General features: G+C 34.8%; 1 protein-coding gene across 17 annotated transcripts in view; it reads right to left on the bottom strand.

Annotated features, from left to right (window-relative positions):
• Positions 1-20,469, bottom strand: part of LOC128867812 (transient receptor potential cation channel trpm) — a 319,297-nt gene that overhangs the window by 9,571 nt on the left and 289,257 nt on the right. For 16 of the 17 annotated variants that reach the window (XM_054109329.1, XM_054109326.1, XM_054109325.1 and 13 more), the window contains 8 exons: positions 14,862-14,961; positions 12,585-12,706; positions 12,163-12,286; positions 10,585-10,817; positions 8,349-8,555; positions 5,881-6,244; positions 5,354-5,539; positions 1,625-1,762 (listed from right to left, as the gene is read on the bottom strand). In XM_054109329.1, coding sequence (XP_053965304.1) covers positions 1,625-1,762; positions 5,354-5,539; positions 5,881-6,244; positions 8,349-8,555; positions 10,585-10,817; positions 12,163-12,286; positions 12,585-12,706; positions 14,862-14,961 — 1,474 coding nt within the window. The remainder of the gene's footprint in view (positions 1-1,624; positions 1,763-5,353; positions 5,540-5,880; positions 6,245-8,348; positions 8,556-10,584; positions 10,818-12,162; positions 12,287-12,584; positions 12,707-14,861; positions 14,962-20,469) is intronic. The other variant, XM_054109324.1, reaches the window with a different exon arrangement.

The raw sequence follows: 20,469 nt of genomic DNA, 5'->3' as shown, positions 1-20,469 counted from the left end.
ATTCCGCGCGCCGCCAAGATGCAGGGCCGTGGAGAGAGTATTCGGGCCCCGGGGGAAACTTGAGAAGCGGGCCCCTTCAAATTTTTTTTATTTATCAAAATCGTATTATGTTATAGTGATATAACATTTAAACATTGAAAAACTCATTGATACAATTTTTGATAGAATTAATTATGAAATATTGATTAAAATGAATTTTAGAAAACTCTTCAGCAGATCTGAAATAAAAAACGCAGCTGAAAAAAGTTAAAATTTTTTATTCATTTTGTGAGCCTTACAAATATTTGAAAATGACTGCCACGATGCTTAGAATTTTGCTTTTCTTGCTTTAGCTGAGGCAAAAGCTCTTATAATATCATCGAAGTCGAGTTTCCTTGCTAACTCAGATTCCAAATACAAAGTTGCCAATCCTGTTACTCGACTCTGAGTTGAACAAGAACGATGGTAGTCTTGGATCCTTGGTAAAGCGCTGAACGATCTTTCGGCGCCGGCAACCGATACTGGCAGGGTGCAGAATATTCGCAAAGCAATGCAGATGTTCGGGAACAGAGTATCCAAGTTTTTAGCTGTTATGGCATTCAACAAGTCGAACGGAGGCATACAACATTCCGAATTTCCAATAAAATTCGCCTTGTACACACTCTTCAAGTGACACATCTCAATTGAGATTTCTTCCGACACATCAGAAGGGTATTTTTTACAAATTGCTTTAAAGAATAACTACGTTTCAAAATTGGTCTTCATTTAAAATACAACTATCTAAATTTAATCTAATCATCACTATAATTATTAATTACCTTATAAATCAGTAGCATAAAATGTTCCATTTTAATAAGAGCTCAATAATATACACTTTTGTATCACCATATTATATTTATTCTTCGTAATCGTGATCATAACATTCGATATGGTGACACCAAAAAACGTCTGTGACGCAACTCTGGTAGAAGTATTATTTACTATATTTTTTCAAGCAGGAAATTTCTTGGAATTACCCTCGAGTCCGGGCCCCTCTGAAAATTCCGGGCCCGGGGGAAAAAGTACCCGATATAGTTTAATTTTATTTTGATTTAATTATTTAGCATTAATCTGGTTTTCATAGTCTATAAGGAATACTGCAAATATTAATTTACATACCTACATACTATAAAGATTATGTGGAAAGGAGTGATCGTAAAAAGAATAGATTTCATTTATGCCCTTACTAAATTCACATATCGATTCTTGGATTCAATAAACACTGACGCTTGTTACCTCAACGATAAGTAGGCTAACACCCCTTCAACCTGCGTACCTTAACAACAACACAATTATGGTCATAATGACGCCGTAATTCATAATTCAATTTTATACAACCCAAAATATGTATTTACAAGAATTATTAATAAAGAATTAAAATATCTTAAACTTTGTTAAATAAGATGTTTTCCATGAACTTATCATTTCAATTCGAATTGTTGTGAAATCAATGGAAATGTTAATTGTTATTGTGCGCACACATTCAATTATTTTCAACATAATTAGCTCACCAACTAATTACGTAGGAACATCTTATTTGTACTATGCATACAGTCATACATACAATACATACATATATACACATGTACAACAATAAAATACTAACCTTTGTTACTGGGCAGTGAGACCGTCGGCGATGCAATCAAATGGCATACACTTTCCAATTCATCCGTAATCGAAGTGTATTCCGTATGAAACTTCAAAAGTATATTTTTGCTGGATTTCGCATGCAATACTGATTTTCCTAATGGATTATCGCGGGCAAAATCGAAAAGTCGAAAGAGCGTAAAAGAGAAAGAGAGAGAGAGCGACAAGAAAAGAAAATGTACACATTTTACAAAATCAAGCAAAGTACGAGTATAGGTGAAAACGATGTATAGATGAAACGTAAATATCACGCAGAAAATAGAAAATAGAAGAGTAAAAAATATTAAAATGAGAAAAAATTAGAAATACAAATAAAAACTATTAAAAACTATTTAAATTTAACTTAGAAAACAGGGTGTTTTTGAGGGATGGGAATTCTGATAAAGATTTTTAAATGTCTGTCAATTTCCAAAGAAGATCTGGAAACTAGAAAGCCATATTTATGACAGAAATCAGACTGTAGTACTTAATCTGCATTAGTGACGGCTTGCTGACTTTTGTTGTCAGCAGTTTGTATCAACATAAATAAAATAGTTTTATACCAGCGATATTCATATAAAACATGTTCAATATTTTTCAATCACAATTTTTCAAATTGTTAATACAAAATACGACAGTTTGGGGTTGAGCCACTCTTTGTCTCAAAATATTATATTATGTACGAGAAAATTATTTAAATACTCCATTGAGAATTTATTTAACCTTTGCCCTTTCACTTCTTATCCCAGTATTTATTTTATGGAATTGTTGAACCTAAAAATTTATATAAAGTACAGCCGATGGCCCATGCTGCTAGTGCTGCTAGTGCTGCTGCCTTCTTATATTTGTATAACTTGTTATTATATTGTACAAATTTAGTAATAATAATAATAATAATAATAATTTGTATAAACCTTTTTCCATTAACATTTATGGCTATGGTAAGTGGTATTCACACAAAAGTTCAGACAGAAGTTACTACAATAATATCGCCATTATTCTTTATACTTATATAGCGGAGTCCGTAGCCGAATGGGTCGGAGGGAGACTACCATTTGGAATTTAGAGAGAACGTAGGTTCGAGTCTCGGTGAAAGAGTGCATTTCTGCCATGCAAAAGCTCCGCATAAAAAATATCTCCCGTTCGGAGTCGGCTTTAAACTGTATGTGCCACCATTTGTGGAACAACATCAAGAATGGAGGAGCTCGACCAAAGACCCAAAAAGGGTGTACGCGCCAATAAAGGAAAAACTAAGTTATATTTAAATTTTTCCAATTGTTGAGTCCAATTATAATTATTCGAACGAACAAAATACTTTAATGTTTTTCAACTCCTGTTATTCGTTATAATTTTCTGTGAAAATAAGTGGGTTTTGTTTGAAATAAATGTGTATATATAGGGAATATTTTGTAATAAATTGTATTAGAAAAATTGTAATTTTAAATGTAAAACAACGAATTTTTAAATTTGGAATTTTGTCGCAACATCATCGTTTTTGGTCCTCCGAGCCGGATAATTTATTGCTTCTATGAACTGGATCCTCTTGCAACATATTTAGGATTCTCCCCGCGACACCAATTAAGTATTGAAATACTTAGCCCCGTCTTCTGAATTAATTTCCAACCTTACGGTTCACATTATCATTCCGATAATTTATTTTCGTTAACTGATACGTTTAAAGGTTAGTTGAAGTAAACTTTAAAATTTGATGTTACATTTAAAGTGAAGTCAAGTGGGAGGAATTAAAGGCGGGCGCCGTAGCCGAATGGGTTTGTGCATGACTAGCATTCAGTAGGGCTCGGGTTCGAAAAAGTTTTTTTTTTCCTTCCTTGGCAAGCAATGGTAAATTGCTAAGTGTATTTCTGCCATGAAAAAACTCTTTACACAAAACAAACTTCAGCCTTTCGTAGACGGCATAAAACTGTAGGTCTATCCATTTGTGGGACAACATCAAGACACACAAGGTATAACCGTCAATTAAATACAATATAAATATTATAAATAGAAAGTGAATTGAAATTATATAAGCCGATCTTAAGAGTTAAATATCGAACTTGGAAATATTGAAAAATCAATTCTTTGTGATCCAGATTTGTAGTAGTTTCAGAGCTATGGAAACCATTTGTATCAATTAGTTGAGATAAAAAAGAGTTAAAGGGTTAAGGTTAGGACTGGTTTATCGGCTCGTTTAGTAAAGCTCATGGATTTCTTTTTTTTTTGTTTTGAGAACACCATATTATTTATTTATTTAATAGGAATTAGACCGTTAAATTGGTATCCTATTTGTGCGAGCAATTCGTCAATTTACATATTGAGGCACGTACGGCTTTAATAACTTTTCGACAGGAACAGATAATAAGAAAAAATTAATGGCTTTATATTTAAATAATAAAAATATAAATATAAAATTTTTAAGCTCCTTTTTAAACACCGGATTCCTCAAAATATGTCAAACCGAAATGGTTAAGCCTGAAAAATTTAGAGTCTTTGTAGATTGAATTTGGGTATATATAGTACATGGCATTTTTTATCGTTTGGAAAAGCGAAATCGTACTGTCAGCTAGTAGTACACCAACAGTTACACTACTCGAAGTTTAAAATTACATATTGATAACGTGAAATAAAATTTTCATAAACATAGAGTTTTCATAATTTGGTCGCAAGTTAATCTAAAGTATTTAAAAAAACCGCTAACATTTACGATTAATTTTATTCTTAAATGTCGATAATAAAATTTAATGGCGGACATTTTTGCGGATATTTTAATCTTAAACACGTGGCTAATTTTAACTCCTAATTTCTAAGATCTGAAAAATATTAAGTTTGCAGCGTCGATGAAGCGTTAAAATGTTTCACAAAAATATTCGCCGGAAATTTTCGCATGAAAAGAGTGTGCAATAACGGACAAAGTACCCCATTAATTTAGATCTTGTGAGGTTTAGAAACAAAACGACAGGTGGTCTAACCTTATACAGCTCTTCCTCTTTCATAATTACCATATCACATATCGCACATCGCATTAATGTCTTTCCCTTTTTGCCCCATTTTGTTGCGCAGTGTAATTCGGAAATTGTAATTTTCAAATTTTCACCCTCTCAAAAACACCCTATATAAAAATAAATAGAAAATTAATAAAAGTAAACAAAATCGTGAAAGCAACTGTAATCTTTTGATGCGTGAGGAGATGATTGGTGGGAGAGGGTTTGAATAGGAAAGTATAGGATAGGATAGGATAGGACACGACACGACACAACACACACACGCGCACAGACAACAGTTGAGCAGGTGCCAAATGCCAAGTGAAATACATATGCATCAATATTGCAAATGGTATTGGCAATGTCTGAGGAGCCTTAGCGGGATGAGTATGGGAAATCGTTAGGATATGGAAGTGAAAATTTAATTATGTTTGGTCTCTAGGCTAACAGCATGCCACAACATCCATTTTAAATTGCATTGCTGCTATACAAGCAGCGCGGAGTGCCAATCTGTAATCAGTACTGTGGTGGGATGCTGATATGGAGGAAGGGTGCAGGTGCAAGTCGTGGCAACGGTGTGGGAATGGAATGATACATAGGTTTATACGAATATGGTATTAAGGGTGCATGAGCTATGAATATATCAACTTAAATTAGTTTTTTTCTTTCACATGACTCTGTTCTGATAAAATTGTATTCGAATATGAGTGTAAGTATGTATGTGTACGCACCACCTCCAATCGCCTCCTTGTCACTATCAGGCTCAGATTGTGTGAGACTCATTTGCCGACGTGACAACGGCAACTGATTCAGACTTATGCGTGAGCGGTTAATGTCGGCAGCAATGATGGAGCACGCTTCGGAGTTGCGACGACACAGTGATACGGTGCGTTGGCGCATAGCACGACGCTTGGCGGCTAAGCGTTCGTTTATTAGACGGAACAAACATAACAAAAACGAAAAAGAAGAAAAAGAAGCAACAACATAAGCAATTAGTGTTTACCTTTGTTTGTTTGAATTTTGTATTGTACAACAACTACATAGCGTGTAATTTTTTGTGTATTTTTTTTCATTTCAACCAATGTCATCTACAGTTTGTTGAGGGTTTGTTTGGTTGATTGATTGGTTGATGTATGTGGGTGGTTGGTTTGGTGGATTTTAACAACTGATTGATGCGCTGTTGGACATCATTTACGTGGCCTGCGCACCGTATGTTGGAACGACATGCCAGTGTTTAGATGTTTAATAAGGTATTTACCTTCGAAATTGATGTCCTGCCCAGTCTCGTCCGAAACATCACCGACCAGCGTGTGATCGTCGTCAGCGCCCAACGGTGTTAGGGTATCTTTGCTCTCGGTGCTGGCGCCGGTATCCTGCCGCACCGTGACGTACGGGGTACGTTTTACAGTTTCACATGTGGACGGCCGTTGTGACATGGGTAGGTAAATATCCGAATCGGATTCGGATTGTATGGATATCTTCCGGCCGACATGCTCGTTCAATGTCAGCTCGTCTGGTTCTTCAGGTACTGGCACCACCTCGAAATGAGTGCCTTCATCGAAAATGTATGCATCCGGGCGTACTTCTGTGAGTGAACGATTGAAACGACGCCGGTTGTTGACCTGTTGCGGGTGAGAGATATGGTAAAATTAAATATAATATACATTTTTATTCTGAATTGATGCGAAAACGGTAAAATTTTGCTCCTGCCATACACACCGTGCCTTAAAATATGCAACTTTTTGTGCGATTTTTATATAGTGGGTTTAGTAATTATAAAGGGTTTTTCAGTAAGCGGGTAAGGGTTTCAGCGCTTCAACTTTTGAACTTTTTTGAATAAAACACAAACGGTTTGACTTTTTTAACTAATTTTTTTTTATTATCGAGTTTGAACATATACATTTAAGTATTAAATTCGACTTCTTTTGCATGACCACCGCGTGCACGTTTTACGAAGTCCAATCGATGAACCCAATTTTCGACCACTCTTTTGCATAAATCGGCCGAAATTCCAGCAATTTCGCGTTCAATATTGGCTCTGAGCTCACAAATCGTCGCCGGATTGTTACTGTAGACCAATGACTTCACATAACCCCAAAACGGGACGGCTTGTTAAATGGACCGTAAAATGGCCGTAATGCTTTAAAGTAGCAGCAACAGAACGATTATTTTCATAAAAAATTTGCACGATTTGCAATCCTTGCTCAAGTGTGTAGCGTTCCATGATGAAATGTATACTAATGAAGTTTACAAATGACAAGCGAAAAATAAAAAATATTGCGTCGTTCACCCTCCCTATCGGAAAAAATTTGAAGCGCACCTATTGAACAACCCTATACCACAGGGAATTATTGACAGGTTTAGACAATTTATTTGTTTCTTGTTTAATTTGATGATAATTTTTCAGTAAAATATAGTGAATTTTCCTACAAAAACCACATAATTCCATGCTAAAAACTTTGTGCAAACAACAAAAAGATTTTAAAAATTTTTATCGGAATTATAAAATTTTCAATAAGAATTTTTACAAAAATTTAAATTTCTATATCCCAATGAATTTTCATATAAAAAAATGCAAGTTTCCGTATTAAATTTTGACAATTTTTTCGCTGATGGTGTTGGGTGCTTCCTTTCAATTAAAAAAAAAGTGCATTTGTTAGTGGAGAAAATGCGCAATACCATCAAGGAAGAAATTTATGTATTATAAAAAATTCTAAATTTCGATAAGCATGGGATGAATGAAATGTGGCTTTTGTTATAGATACAATAGTATCCCTTGAAAATTGTTTCCTTAACCCCGTTGGAGTTTCCTAGTGGATTATTAGTGGAAAGATGCAGTAATGTATTCCGCAACCTCATCTTCCTGTTTTATAAAAATGTTAAAAATATTGTTGAACTTTCCTCCCACGAAATAAAGTATACGCAATGGATAACTTTGGACAGTGTCCAAATGGCAATGGATAACTCTGGACAGTGGCCGGGTCGATTTGTGGGGAGGCAAAAAAATCGCCCATTGCTCTGTGAAAATCATATTCTAGGGATCAAAATAAGAAACTTTGCCGAAGGAACCAAACCTCTAAAACGAATTCTGATGTCCCCCGATTTGGGTCGAACTTTTTAGTTTCTTTTCTATAACTCACTTAAATTAATTTTTTCATTTACATATGTTCTGACTAAATAAATTTCTTAAGAGAAAAAATAGAAACTATTATAAATAAATAAAAATTAAAAAAAATACATAGCCATTTAGCTGTTTTTTTGATGTAAAGGCCAAAAACGGTGATATTTCGAAATTGGGGGACACCAGAATTCGGTTTAGAGGTATGGTTCCTTCGGGAAAGTTTCTTATTTTGATCCCTAGAATATGATTTTCACAGAGCAATGAGCGATTTTTAAATCGACCCGCCCTATTGGACACCATTTGAAGTTTCCCAGCATATTAACATTATTATATTAAATCTATAGTTTCAGTTTCAGGGGTATATACAATTTTTCATGAATTGCAAAGAAATTCGATTTTTGTTGAACAGTGGAATCAGTTGCTAGAAAAGGTCATCAGAGACGTTAGCAATTAAACAGCTAACAAATTCCAACTAAGTGCAACAAAACCGTTGTGCATATTCTATTTGATTTATTAATACTTTAGCTACAGTGAATTACCGTTAACCAATTTTTCTGGCTATTCCCCTCCTTATAAATTCTAAATAGGTTTATTATGCTACCTACCTGTAAGTTCGGCCCTGGCATCACGGTTTCATTATCAGACATCGATACAGTGCGGACCCTTTGTAAATCTCCAGCTATATTCGTATTTGATGCGTTCAAATCAGTTCCTTCGATCATATGCATCGACATGAAGCGATGTATGACAGCCAAGTGCGAGAGTATTTGCTCCGAAGATTCCTCCATTTTACGCAGACGAAATTCAATACTCTGTTAGAGAAAAATAAAATACCGTAAGTAAATATAATTTCAACCAATTAAAGCGTTTTAATTTAAAATTCTTATTCTAATAAAAACAATATAAATAGGAGTCTCGAATTTAAAAAAAATTACGAACGTCTGGAAAATATTGCGAAGAGGAATAATTTGAAAGTGATGAAAATATCTAGATTCATTAGAAAAAGGAAGTCTAATTTAGTAGAAATTCATGAAGTGGCCAGTGCTAACATCAAAACTGTTGAAACAATTTAGAACATATTCCAGGTACCTATTGAATTTTCTAAGGATCTCTTCTTTGGAAGGAACTCAGTGCATGAAGAAGCGAACTTAATTTTTCAATATTAGTATGGCCAACTATCAAAAACCTGAAGAATTGGTTCATTGGAGGATTGGTTGGTTGACTGTATCTTAACCAATCAAAACGAGTATAATTTAAAATGAAGGTAATAGATACACGTGGAATAAGACCATACAACCGCCACGCTCATTTGATTGGTTGGTCGGTTACGGTGCTTCGGAGTTTATTAATGTTTGGATACATCACTGAGTTCAACTTCTTATCGATAGCACCCGAATTCCAGCCTAATTAGTCAATCCAATCGATTTTTCTGTTGTTGAACCTAATAAGACTGTTAGTTGTCTTACCTCATCCCTACCGAGCTATCTTTGCTTTAATATTGCCCTTAGACCCCATATTATTCAGGTGGCAGGTTCTGTTATAGGGAAGTTCTATTCTTGCAGCATACTTTCCTAGTGGACGGTGCCCTGTAGCATTTGCCGCGATTTACACTTTTTTTACCTATTTAGCAAATCTGTATATTCTTCTGCAGTATTTAAACCATAATTGCCTTTTAATTATTTATTTTGCGCAGTTGCGAATGAACTGAACTTTGAATAATGTGTTTTAGATTTTTGGGCGCCCATATCATGGAGAACTGCCACAGTCTATGCCCAGCCTCGTTGAAGGGGCTGGCAGAATTTGCTAAAAGATGGTTTAAGGGCATATCCGGAATTCTTTGCTGAGCGCATCTGTGAAGTGAATTCCCATAGAGGCCGAAGAATACAGCCTTAGAAATGTTTTTAAATAAAATAAGGAAAAATTGAAACTCGATAAAAGACTTATATTAAAAAACTGTTACACATTTTTATTGAGTATCATTGGCTTAGCAAGCCATCATGAATCGTTTAAGGCCACAACAACGCTTCCAAATTGCGGAAATTTACTTAAAGAATACGCCTGTTCGCCAAGTTCACTGACGAAATAATCAGCCCTTATTTCTTTCGAAATGAGGAAGAAGCTGCCGGGGAGCGCTATCGAGCTATGCTGACTGATTTTTTGTCTCCAAAAAAACATCAGCTGAACATCGACGATATTTGGTTGCAGCAAGATGGCGCAATTTGTTATAAAGCGCGCCTAACAATCGATTTCCTTCAATATTCAAGCCACTGGAAAAAGTAGTAAAAAATTGGGCGAATCGAATAAATCATGTAACTCGTAGCGTCGACGGACATATGTATACCGGATATCATATTCAAAAACTAAAGGCCATAAAGTTATCTACCAGATTACAATAAAAACAATCACTGCAGCACTATTTCTGTTTTGTATTATCATCCGCCCGCGGTAGCCGATTGGGTTGGTGCGTGACTACCATTTGGAATGCGGAGAGAACGTAGGTTCGAAACTCCTGCATAAGCATCAAAAAATAATAGAAGAAGCTTTTTCTAATAGCGGTGTATTTCTGCCATGATAAAGCTCCTCGTAAAAATATCTGCCGTTCGGAGTCGGCTTCTAAAGCTCTTAAAAAAACACCCAGTAGTTCATCCTCCAACGATAACCTTAAAAATCTAAGTTTCAAATTACGTGCAAATGAAAAAAAGCAAACATTTTCATCAAAATAAGAGATGTTACAAAAATTTAGAGTAGGCAGTTTTATAGCCCATTGAATTTTAATCCAATAAAATTTAAGATTAAAGTGACCCAAAAATCAGGTTGAGTTTGCCATTTTATCCAACTCACCTGCACAGTGGCCGTTTGTACATTCTCCTTTTGATTTATATCCTCAATTTTCTGCGCCAATATTTCAACACGTTCTGTTGTATTTTTAACACGTTCGTCAGTCGACTGATTCAATATAATTTCCTGTTCGTGAAAGAAACCCTCAACGCATTCCTCCTCGAAATCATACAAACGCTCCATATCATCCTTTTCAAGAAATAATTTTAAACCATTGTCACGTTGTACCTCCAATCCTGGTTTGCGGTGAATAGTACAAAATATTTTTTTTTTTGGATTTATTACATGTTTTCATTTGCATATTGGTTTGCGAGTGCAGAAACAGAAAGATAGAGAGAGCCAGATTAGGTGCAAGAGATGTTGATTAAATTGCAGGGTTTTATGTATTTGTTGTTAGTTGGAATAGGTCAGGCATTACGTATTGTACGATTGTTGATGTGCACATATAGTATGTAGTATAGTTGTTTTTGGCGTTGTAACAAGTTAAAGTTGACCGAAATTTACAGATGTGTTGTTGTATTTGACATATATAGATTTTCATTTGAAGTGATGCATTTGACATTTCCAAGTTGTTGAGTTTTTCCGATTGTTGTAACAGATTTGTATTTTCCGCATATCATTTCATTGATACGACAGAGATCAATTATTTTGTTAGATACCACAACAGCATATGCAGATATTTGCAGTTATATTTAAAAAAACAAAAACAAACATACAAGCATTTCATCAGTTCAGTTTTGTTGTCATAATGCAGTTTCGAAAAACGTTTTTGTTTTTATGAATGAATATATGTGCGTATATGTTCGTGAGCATGCATTTTTATATTCCATATGTTTGAGCAAATGCGACCGATGGTGCCATTATCACAATCACATCGTCATCATCAAAAGTAACAGTAAGTGTTGTGACAAGCGATGATAGCCCATCAAGTGTGGTGAGTATAAATAATTTAAATGTATTGCAATGACAGGATGCAGTTTCAAATGATGTGGCATAAATGGCAAATGTGGCATGTGTGGCCATTGTGAAGTGCAATAACAGCAACAGCAGCAATGATCGCAATTTTCCAAAAATCATTGGCAATGAAATGGAATTTTTCAATATACATATTGCCGATATTCCATCAAGTGGGGTAGAGTGGGATGATATTAAGGAATTATTTAGTTTCGTTGGTTAGTTTTCACAATGTGGATGATTTTTTTTTTTTTTTTTTTTTTTTTTTTGATATTTTTTATTAGTTTTGCGTTTGTATTTGAATGCGATGTGTGCCGTGGTGGTCAAATGTGGGTTGTTTTGTTTTATTTTGTTTTTGTTTTTGTTGTTTTGCAATTTCAATATTGTTAGTATTTATATAAAATTCCCAATATGAATAGGTAGGTTTTCGGAGGTTTGTATGTATGTGTGCATGATAATGGGTAAGTACGCATTGAGGTATGTATGTATGTATGTATCAGCCATGAACGACACCGTAAACGGCAGCGCAACAAGAAGAAAAGGAAATATTATTTTAGTTAAATATATTCGAGCGTTAGTATATAAACTCACAGGGAATAAAATTTAATTTTCTCATCCCTCTCTCACCTTTCGCTTTGCGTATACAATACTTGAGCAGCGAGTAGAAATGGCAGAGTGCGATAAATGGTGGTGGTAGTACGGGCTTCTGCTGATACTCCATAACGACAGTGAAACGTTGAAACATCCAAACCTACGCAATATTTTGCACAAAAGCAAATAATATTATTGTAGAAACCACCATTCATAGCAGACATTATCCAGTCCGCCATCCAACATCCAGCAAACATACACACAGAGTCAGTCATTAAATGCCGACGACCATGTGACACATTACACAGCGCGCAAGGTGGCGTACATTTAGCAGCAGCGAAATAAAAAGAGAAATAAATTTGCATAGCATTTTTATTAGTTTTTAGTTTAAAAGATAGTGTAAAGTTTAGAAAAGAACGAAAGCGTTGAAATGCGAAATTGTCAATAGTGATGCGCACCTGATGCGAAACGGAGTTCACTTCGTTAAAAATATTATTGAAAACAGCAATCAGCAGATTAATCAGCAATATGTTGGCAATCAACAGGTACATAGCCATTATGATAGGTGTCACCCAGTGACCTAAAAAGGAGAAAGAAAAATTTTGCATTAAATAAGGAATGTCAAATGTTAAATGCAAACGTCAAAAGAAGATAAAGTCAAGGTTCAGCTGCAATCCAACACCATAAAAATACTACGCCTATAGGTTTTAAATAGTAGGGCAAGGTAAAAAATGCAGGTGCATAGCATTTTATTTCTATTCCACGAATACACATTTCATATACGTTCCCGGAGACTCCAGCGCATTTTCTTCTCTAATGAGGCGCGAGGAAGGTTTAGACATCTTGGCCAGATGCGGCCAGTAGAAAGGCACACAGTTTCAGCCTAACCAAGTTCTATCTTCGGTTTATTATGGGAACTGTGGTGGTACAGGGATGAGTAGATGGTGTAAAATACCGTGAGATCAAAGTACAAACCCCATTTTCATTCATTCATATAACGACATATTTTGTTATAAATGCATGATTTTGCATATAAATTATATGGACTGTACTATCGATTTGAATAAAAATTTCATGCATTTTTCTGAATCTTACGTGTGTTTTTTTGAAAAACTTTCCTATAGCTCTTAAAAAATCACCCTTGGATGTTCAATGTAAATACAACACGATAAACTAAAAAAATATTTCTAATACAACTCGCTCCTCGAAAGGCATAGATTTTTTTTATAATTCTTACTAAAGGGTTTTCCAAGAAGAGGTGTTATTCCCGTAAAAAATTAATGGTTTCGTTACTTGTGTGGCACGTCTCGTTGAAAAAAAACATTGTCCAAATCATTACCATCCAATTTCGGTCATAAAAAATCGTTAATCATCTCTCGATAGCGCAATCCATTCACCATAACTGTTGCTCCAGCTTCATTTTCGAAAAAGTAAGATGCAATGACTCCGCCCGACCATAAACCGCACCAAACAGTCACACGTTGAGGATAGAGAGACTTTTCAACAATTACTCTTGGTTTTTCTGAGCCCCAGATCCGGCAATTTTGCTTGTTGACGAAGTCACCGAGATGGAAATGGGCCTCATCACTCAAGATGATTTTTCGAAGGAATTCCGGATCATTTTCATGCATTTCAACGAGCCAATCAGCAAAGACACGATGTTGTTGCTGGTCGGCCGGCATGAGTTCTTGTGTTAACTGGACTTTATAAGCCTTAAGAACCAAATCTTTATGCAAAATACGGTGTAATGACGTTTAAGGAATGCCTAATTCCAAAGAATGTCGAGGAACGGACCAACCTGCGTTTTCTTCAACACTTTCGGCTACAACAGCAATATTTTCGGATGTTCTTGAGCGACGTGCACGGGTTTTATTCTTCACATCACTAAGTGCTCCCAACAGCTCGAATTTTTCCACCAATTTCTGTATGGCGATCTGACAAGGTGCTTCACGATCACCCACAAATGTTCGAGTTTTACGAACCGTCTCTGCCAAATTTTCACCATTTTTATAGTGAATTTTAGTAACTTCAATGCGTTTAAGCGTATCTCGCCATTTTTATTAATGGCGTAGTTTCTACTTATCAAATATCAAAAAATGACAGTTTCAAAAGTAACATCTACCGAAATAGCGGAGTATTCAAAATAACAGCTTTTATTGGAAAACCCTCTACATATATATATTTTATTTGATCTGTTATTTTTTAACGCAGTGTAAACAGGGAACCAAGTAACCAAGCTAAAAGACTTAAACACATTTGGTCTTAGATTGAAATAATTCACAATGAATAGCTCTCACAAGGAATTCTACTATCAAAAACCATTCATATTGATCTAGACGATCGACCAGAAGCTCCGATAGCTCAAAGGCACCTTTTCAAGAATTTGAATTTTTTTTAATATAAAACTTGAGGTAAGGCTTATGAAGATGACTTGGCCCAATTTTTGACTAAATACACGAGGCCCAATCAATAACAGAATTATGAAATCGCTGTCAAGATAGAAAAAAGACTCGAACAAAACGGCGCTTATTTGATCCAAAGCGGATAATTCTAACCATATTGTTTTCATGGTTGAAATATAGAGTACCAGCGCTCAGAACTTTTTACTGGTCTTACATTTATTTCATTCTTTGACAATTTCTATAAACTTAAAACCCTGTCTATTAAGAATTTAAATACAATAATTATAGGAATTTACTTTAAATAAAGCTATAAGCATTTCTCTATCGACTCACCTGTGGGGCATGGCTTCTGATGCGGCTCCTCACCGCACGGTGGATCAATATCATCGGCAAACACCTCACCGTACAACATGAAGTAAGGCTGATAGTAAACCTGGGAATAAATTAGAAAAACAAACAAACAAAAATCAATTAAAAATTCTGAACGCAAAATGACACAAGATTAAAACGATTACGACGCGCTGGGAGTTGGCATGGATGAGGAGACAGACAGAGAAATACACACAGAGGCACAACAAGAAGATAAAAACGACGACAATTTCCGTAAGATGAGGCGTTGGTAAAGGACATAGCAGGGAGGAAGCGATTGGAAACAGACGTTTACATACAAGTATACACAACCCAGCGAAAGAGAGATAGAGGGAGCATATACATACTATACACCTGTATACATATACATAGCACTAATACACATCTAAATAGTTAATTTCACAAAAGCAATTACAAATCAATTGGAGATACTACTCGTATTGATACTGATGTATGTGTGTATTAAGTTATGTAGGCTAACTAAATAGTTACGTTTCCATCTACGAGAATATCATAAAGTTATATATTATATGTATTTATGTACATATATCCATTAAATCAGGTAGTATTTATATAATAAATTTATTCTCATAATTAAAATCACAATCTGACGGTAGCGCTAAAGCCAAACAAAATAAACAGAGAAGGAGCAGTAATACGAGTACATAAAATATAAACGGATAAATTCTACGAGCTGATGTTTAATATCACAGCAAATCAATCAACAACGGTCCAATTGTGCATTCATTTATTTTTTACCATCACGGGTATTGCTCAACATCCACTAGAATAGCTTTGTGGTTTCATGTATCTATGAATGTTTGTATGTGTTTTTATAGCATACCATCCTGGCCAATTCATTTTCCTATTCGCTGTCATTTAAGTGTTCAATGAATTGTAATCGACAATCGTTGGCTTGCATAAATGAGCAGATTTATACGATATTGGTTGGCTGTCAAATACATATCTATATACTAATACAGACATACTAGATATAGCTATACTTATAATTGCATGTATTATATTCGAATTCATCCCCAGGCACAGCCAGGATGTTACAGTAGCAACTAGCTGATTAAAATGATGAGCAAGAGTTTGAAATATAAAAAATCTTAAAGAATAAGAACATTCTTATCTTCAAGGTTGCTGCCGTTGAGTATATAGAATGTGTCTTGTAAGACATGCCTTTTTTATGTGATTGCAGGGAACATCTGACTTTTTAGTCAGTTTAAGTGATAACTTTCTGCAGACATGTTTTCCCCCGGATGAGCCGCAATGACGACTCTAGGAAAAATAAGGTCAATTTGATAGACATTTTTGTATTATAAATGTATATACAGGGTGTTTTGTTACCGATCACAGAAACTCTGAGGATACAAGCTCTAATTAATTTTATTAAGTGGACAGAAACTTGAAAGCTGTTCAATTCCAAGACAGGAATAGTAGTCATTTTTATTTTTGCTCCGCTTCAGAGGGTAGGCCACTGTAAAAACTAAAAAAAATTGCTTTTTATGCAACTGAATGTAAAAATAGAACAAATATTAATTGATTGACTGTACCTATTATTCATATTAGTATTACATTTCTCTCTAAAATTGAAGCACATTTTTTAAATTCTTAAATTCTATACCAAACAAATAAATAAAAATAAGAATAATCGATGCTTCGCTAACAAATTTATTTTTATGTTTTAAGTCGGATTCACTAAGCACAACCCGATCGAATACAAATTTTATATTGTATAAAAACCATTTTGGAATGAAAAATCGAAAGATATTTAAAGTTGTTCATACAAATTTAGAAACCTAAACTCTATTATTAAATGCAACGGTTTCCCTCCTTACGACTAACTGACACGAGAGGCGTGCGGCTCATTATTGGATAGGCAGGAGAGGAGTACGCTAGGCATTGAGATCTAAAAATGTCCAGCTACAAAGAAAAATTATCCAACTGCACAAAATGTTAAGTATATAAGATCGTCAATCATTTATTGAAAGAGGATAGTATCGTTTTTAGGTGGTAAAAAGCGGGTCAGCGATATCAGAGATGCTGGAATGAAAACCAAAGTTTTGACAACGAAATTTGTTATTTTTTAGATGGCTTAAAAAAAAGAGGCCTACATTATCTTGATACTCGGGACATAATAAATATTAAGGCTAACGTCAGCCAGGAGAAACGGGCTAAAAATTTAGCCTGGGAGTAGTTTCATCAAAACTAGCATTGCTAGCATTTGCTACGACTAACAAGAGCGGGAAGATTGATAAACTTTAGACGAGTATTGTATAGGCGAAGATCAGAAAAGCAGATCACAAGGGGAAGATCACAAGAACTATAAAGTATTTTTGAATAGATGTTAACTTGTCTATGTAAATTTGGTGTTGCGCCTAGATATCTTAAGTACCAGTTAGAAAGTAGAAAGTTATAAGTAAAGGAAAACGGTGTTGCCTTAAGCGCGGTAAGTAGTTAGCCTGTGGTTTTGGGAGTACACCAAGCACGAGTATATCTTAGAGTATTTATTATTCCTCTGAGTTCAAGTCCAAGTTCCTCTGTGAATGCCCTGCCCTATGGAAGGACAGAATGTTAACCCTGGGCAAACCGCTGTTCGAGAGTCTCGAGCAACTGTGGTGCGGAAGCGCTAGTTGGATTCTGGATGAATCACCACTCTAACCAAACAACCAACCCAAGTACCAAAGTAGTAAAGAAAAAGAAAGCACGCACAAAAGCAATGCTGTAGAAAAAGTTTGGTGGATAAAATTCGTACGAAGTTTCTATACTTTTTCTACATTTAGTCAGGTTATTTTTCTTAATGCTGAATTATACCGGAAACATCAATGTCATTTAAAAACAAATCTTAAGTGACAATGAAAAACTGAAAATGCAGAATTACCAACTTTTCGTAATACTATACCGCGCATATCGGTTTTCTCATGCACGAGAGGTATTGTTTCATGGTCTTACAAGTCATTCAAAATCTACCTAATCTTAAGTACAAATGTAAAACAAAGCATTAAAATATATATTATTGTATATTTCACTTAGTTGTTTAAAAGAAAAATAATAGTAGAAAATTATTCTACTTATAGGCCAAAGCACTGACTACTGGGGTCTTCAGCTTAAAAAATATATTTTATATACACAATCTATCTACAAAATATCAGCTCTCAGTCGAATAACTTCATTAGCATAATTCATGCAAAAATCGCACATAAATACATTCACCAAAGGAGAGCAAAAAATCTAAATCAAACAACTTGTAGCTCTGCAGTAAAAGCGTCAAAGGATATTTAGCATAGAATATTTATGAACTGTTGCATAGCGAAAATACTGACGCAGTAAAATGGAAAATACGAAAATTTGCAAATATGTATGGAAAAGGAAAAACAAAAAAACCAACACAAAACAAAAAACACATTGAAGAAAATGCAGCAAACTGTTGATCGCTTCATGCTTGATAAGCGGCGTTGAAAAGCGAAAGTGAAGGGAGAAAAAATTATTAAGAAATAAAATATGTAAATTTTATAAAAACGAAAAGTAAAAAGCAAAAAATGGAAGGAGCATAAAAAGTAATAGAAAAAGGAGAACAACTGTAGGCAAATAAATGAGATAAATGAAAAAAAATGTAAGCAGGCGGATAGATACATCGATGCACGAAAGCAATAACTCAGCTGAAAGCATAAAGGAAGTTAGGGAAGAGAGTTTTTTTAAAGCGCTTTGTGAATAAAAAAAAAAAATGAAAATAATTAAGCCCTCTTGTGGAGGGGTTAGTACCTAAGAATAGCAGTTAATTTGGCGTAAAATCTGTGAAAGCTTTAATAAGTGGATGTGCGTCCTAGTGTACATTGGCATGAGTATAGTGCTGATTGACTGAATGCATGAAAAGCTCGAAACGACAGTTATATAGGCAAGTACATACATAGAAATTAATAATAGAGTACACACATACATATTTACGAGTAAGATTTTAACTCTTAGAGGAGCCAGAGAGAGGAGGAACTCAATTTATTTGTAATATTTTCAAATGCTTTACTGGCAATCTCATGCAATAGTATTATTTTTACTATTTACTTTTTTTGTTTACTGTTGTTATATGAATTCTGTCCAATATATTTATAAATAAGTGTTCATATGCATAGCTATTTAGTAGTTAGTTTTATATTTAGTTTCACAGATAGGATAGGCTTACTAATACATATTACTAGAGTGGTTAAATATTATAGCCCCTAGAAGCAACTCCACTGTATTAGGTTTTGAAGGTATTGATCAATTTATCATTGAATAAGAAATGGATCAGTATACAAGTACATGGTGTTTCAACAAGAGGTTCCATTTCAAAATATTAAAAAAAAATGGCATAATATTTTTTAACCGAAATGATTGTTTCTAAGAGAATACTTTGACTAATTTTAAATGTTATTATTCTTATTTTTTGTTATTCGTAAGTTGTATAAAAAAAACTATTATACTTATGATTTATATCAAAAATTTTCATGTACTAGCAATAAAATTATATTTTTAATTATTTTCTGCTATAATTTTTTTGCTGGAAAAGTGTTGTGCTTAGTAATCAGCAAATATATTATCATTTTGGCAGCAACCTTACTAAGCCCAGCCTAGTAAGATGTCCCACAAAGTGTTGACAGAGTCGGAATATAGGAAGAGTGGTGTTTGGTGAGTTGGTTTAAGCGGGCATGTGAAGAGATGACTAGCACCGTGTGGGTATCCTTCACAAATAGAGGTCACGTTAAATATGTCGGAGTCGATTCGAGGTAAATTGGATTTCAATCCACTGCAACATCCCGAACTTAGTTGCGTCAATGTTACGCGGGTCTCACCACACAACTCAATCTCTTGGTGTGCCATGGCTGGTAGTTAATCTCCGATTCTTGCATTCATGGGGCGACAGTATACGAGGTTAATTTATAGCTTGTCTGAATTGGATTCAGTGGTTGTCATACATATACTTATATATACATTATGAAATCTTTTATTTTAGTTTACGGAGGTGATTCGCAGGCTCTACTTGTAGCAGGTGACTAAGGTGCAAGACCAACGAATTCCTTTGCAAAGTCTGTCGATGAGTCCGAAAATCCAATATTTTTTTGTCATTTCATTTTAGAGATATCACAAAAAATTGGTTTTGGATTAAAGAAAAACAGATAGCCGAATGGGTTGGCGCGTGACTACCATTCGGAATTAACAGAGAGAACGTAAGTTCGAATCTCGGTGAAACACCAAAAATTAAGAAACAGTGTTTTCTAATAGCGCTCGCCCCTCGGCAGGCAATGGCAAACCTCCGAGTGTATTTCTGCCATGAAAAAGTTCCTCATAAAAATATCTGCCGTTCAGAGTCGGCTCGAAACTGTAGGTCCCTCCGTTTGTGGAACAACATCAAGACGCACACCACAAATAGAAAGACGACCTCGGCCAAACACCCAAAAAGGGTGTACGCGCCAATTATATGTATATTATGAACGGTATGAAGTGTTACCTATTCAAAACACCATAACTTTTTTGTGTGAAATTAGTTTTTTACAATTTTAGCATATATTCACTTTAGCTCGATATAACCACC

This window comes from Anastrepha ludens, chromosome 6 (assembly GCF_028408465.1).
Source record: "Anastrepha ludens isolate Willacy chromosome 6, idAnaLude1.1, whole genome shotgun sequence".
Taxonomy (NCBI): Eukaryota; Metazoa; Arthropoda; class Insecta; order Diptera; family Tephritidae; genus Anastrepha; species Anastrepha ludens.
This window is presented reverse-complemented; position numbering and strand designations above follow the sequence as displayed.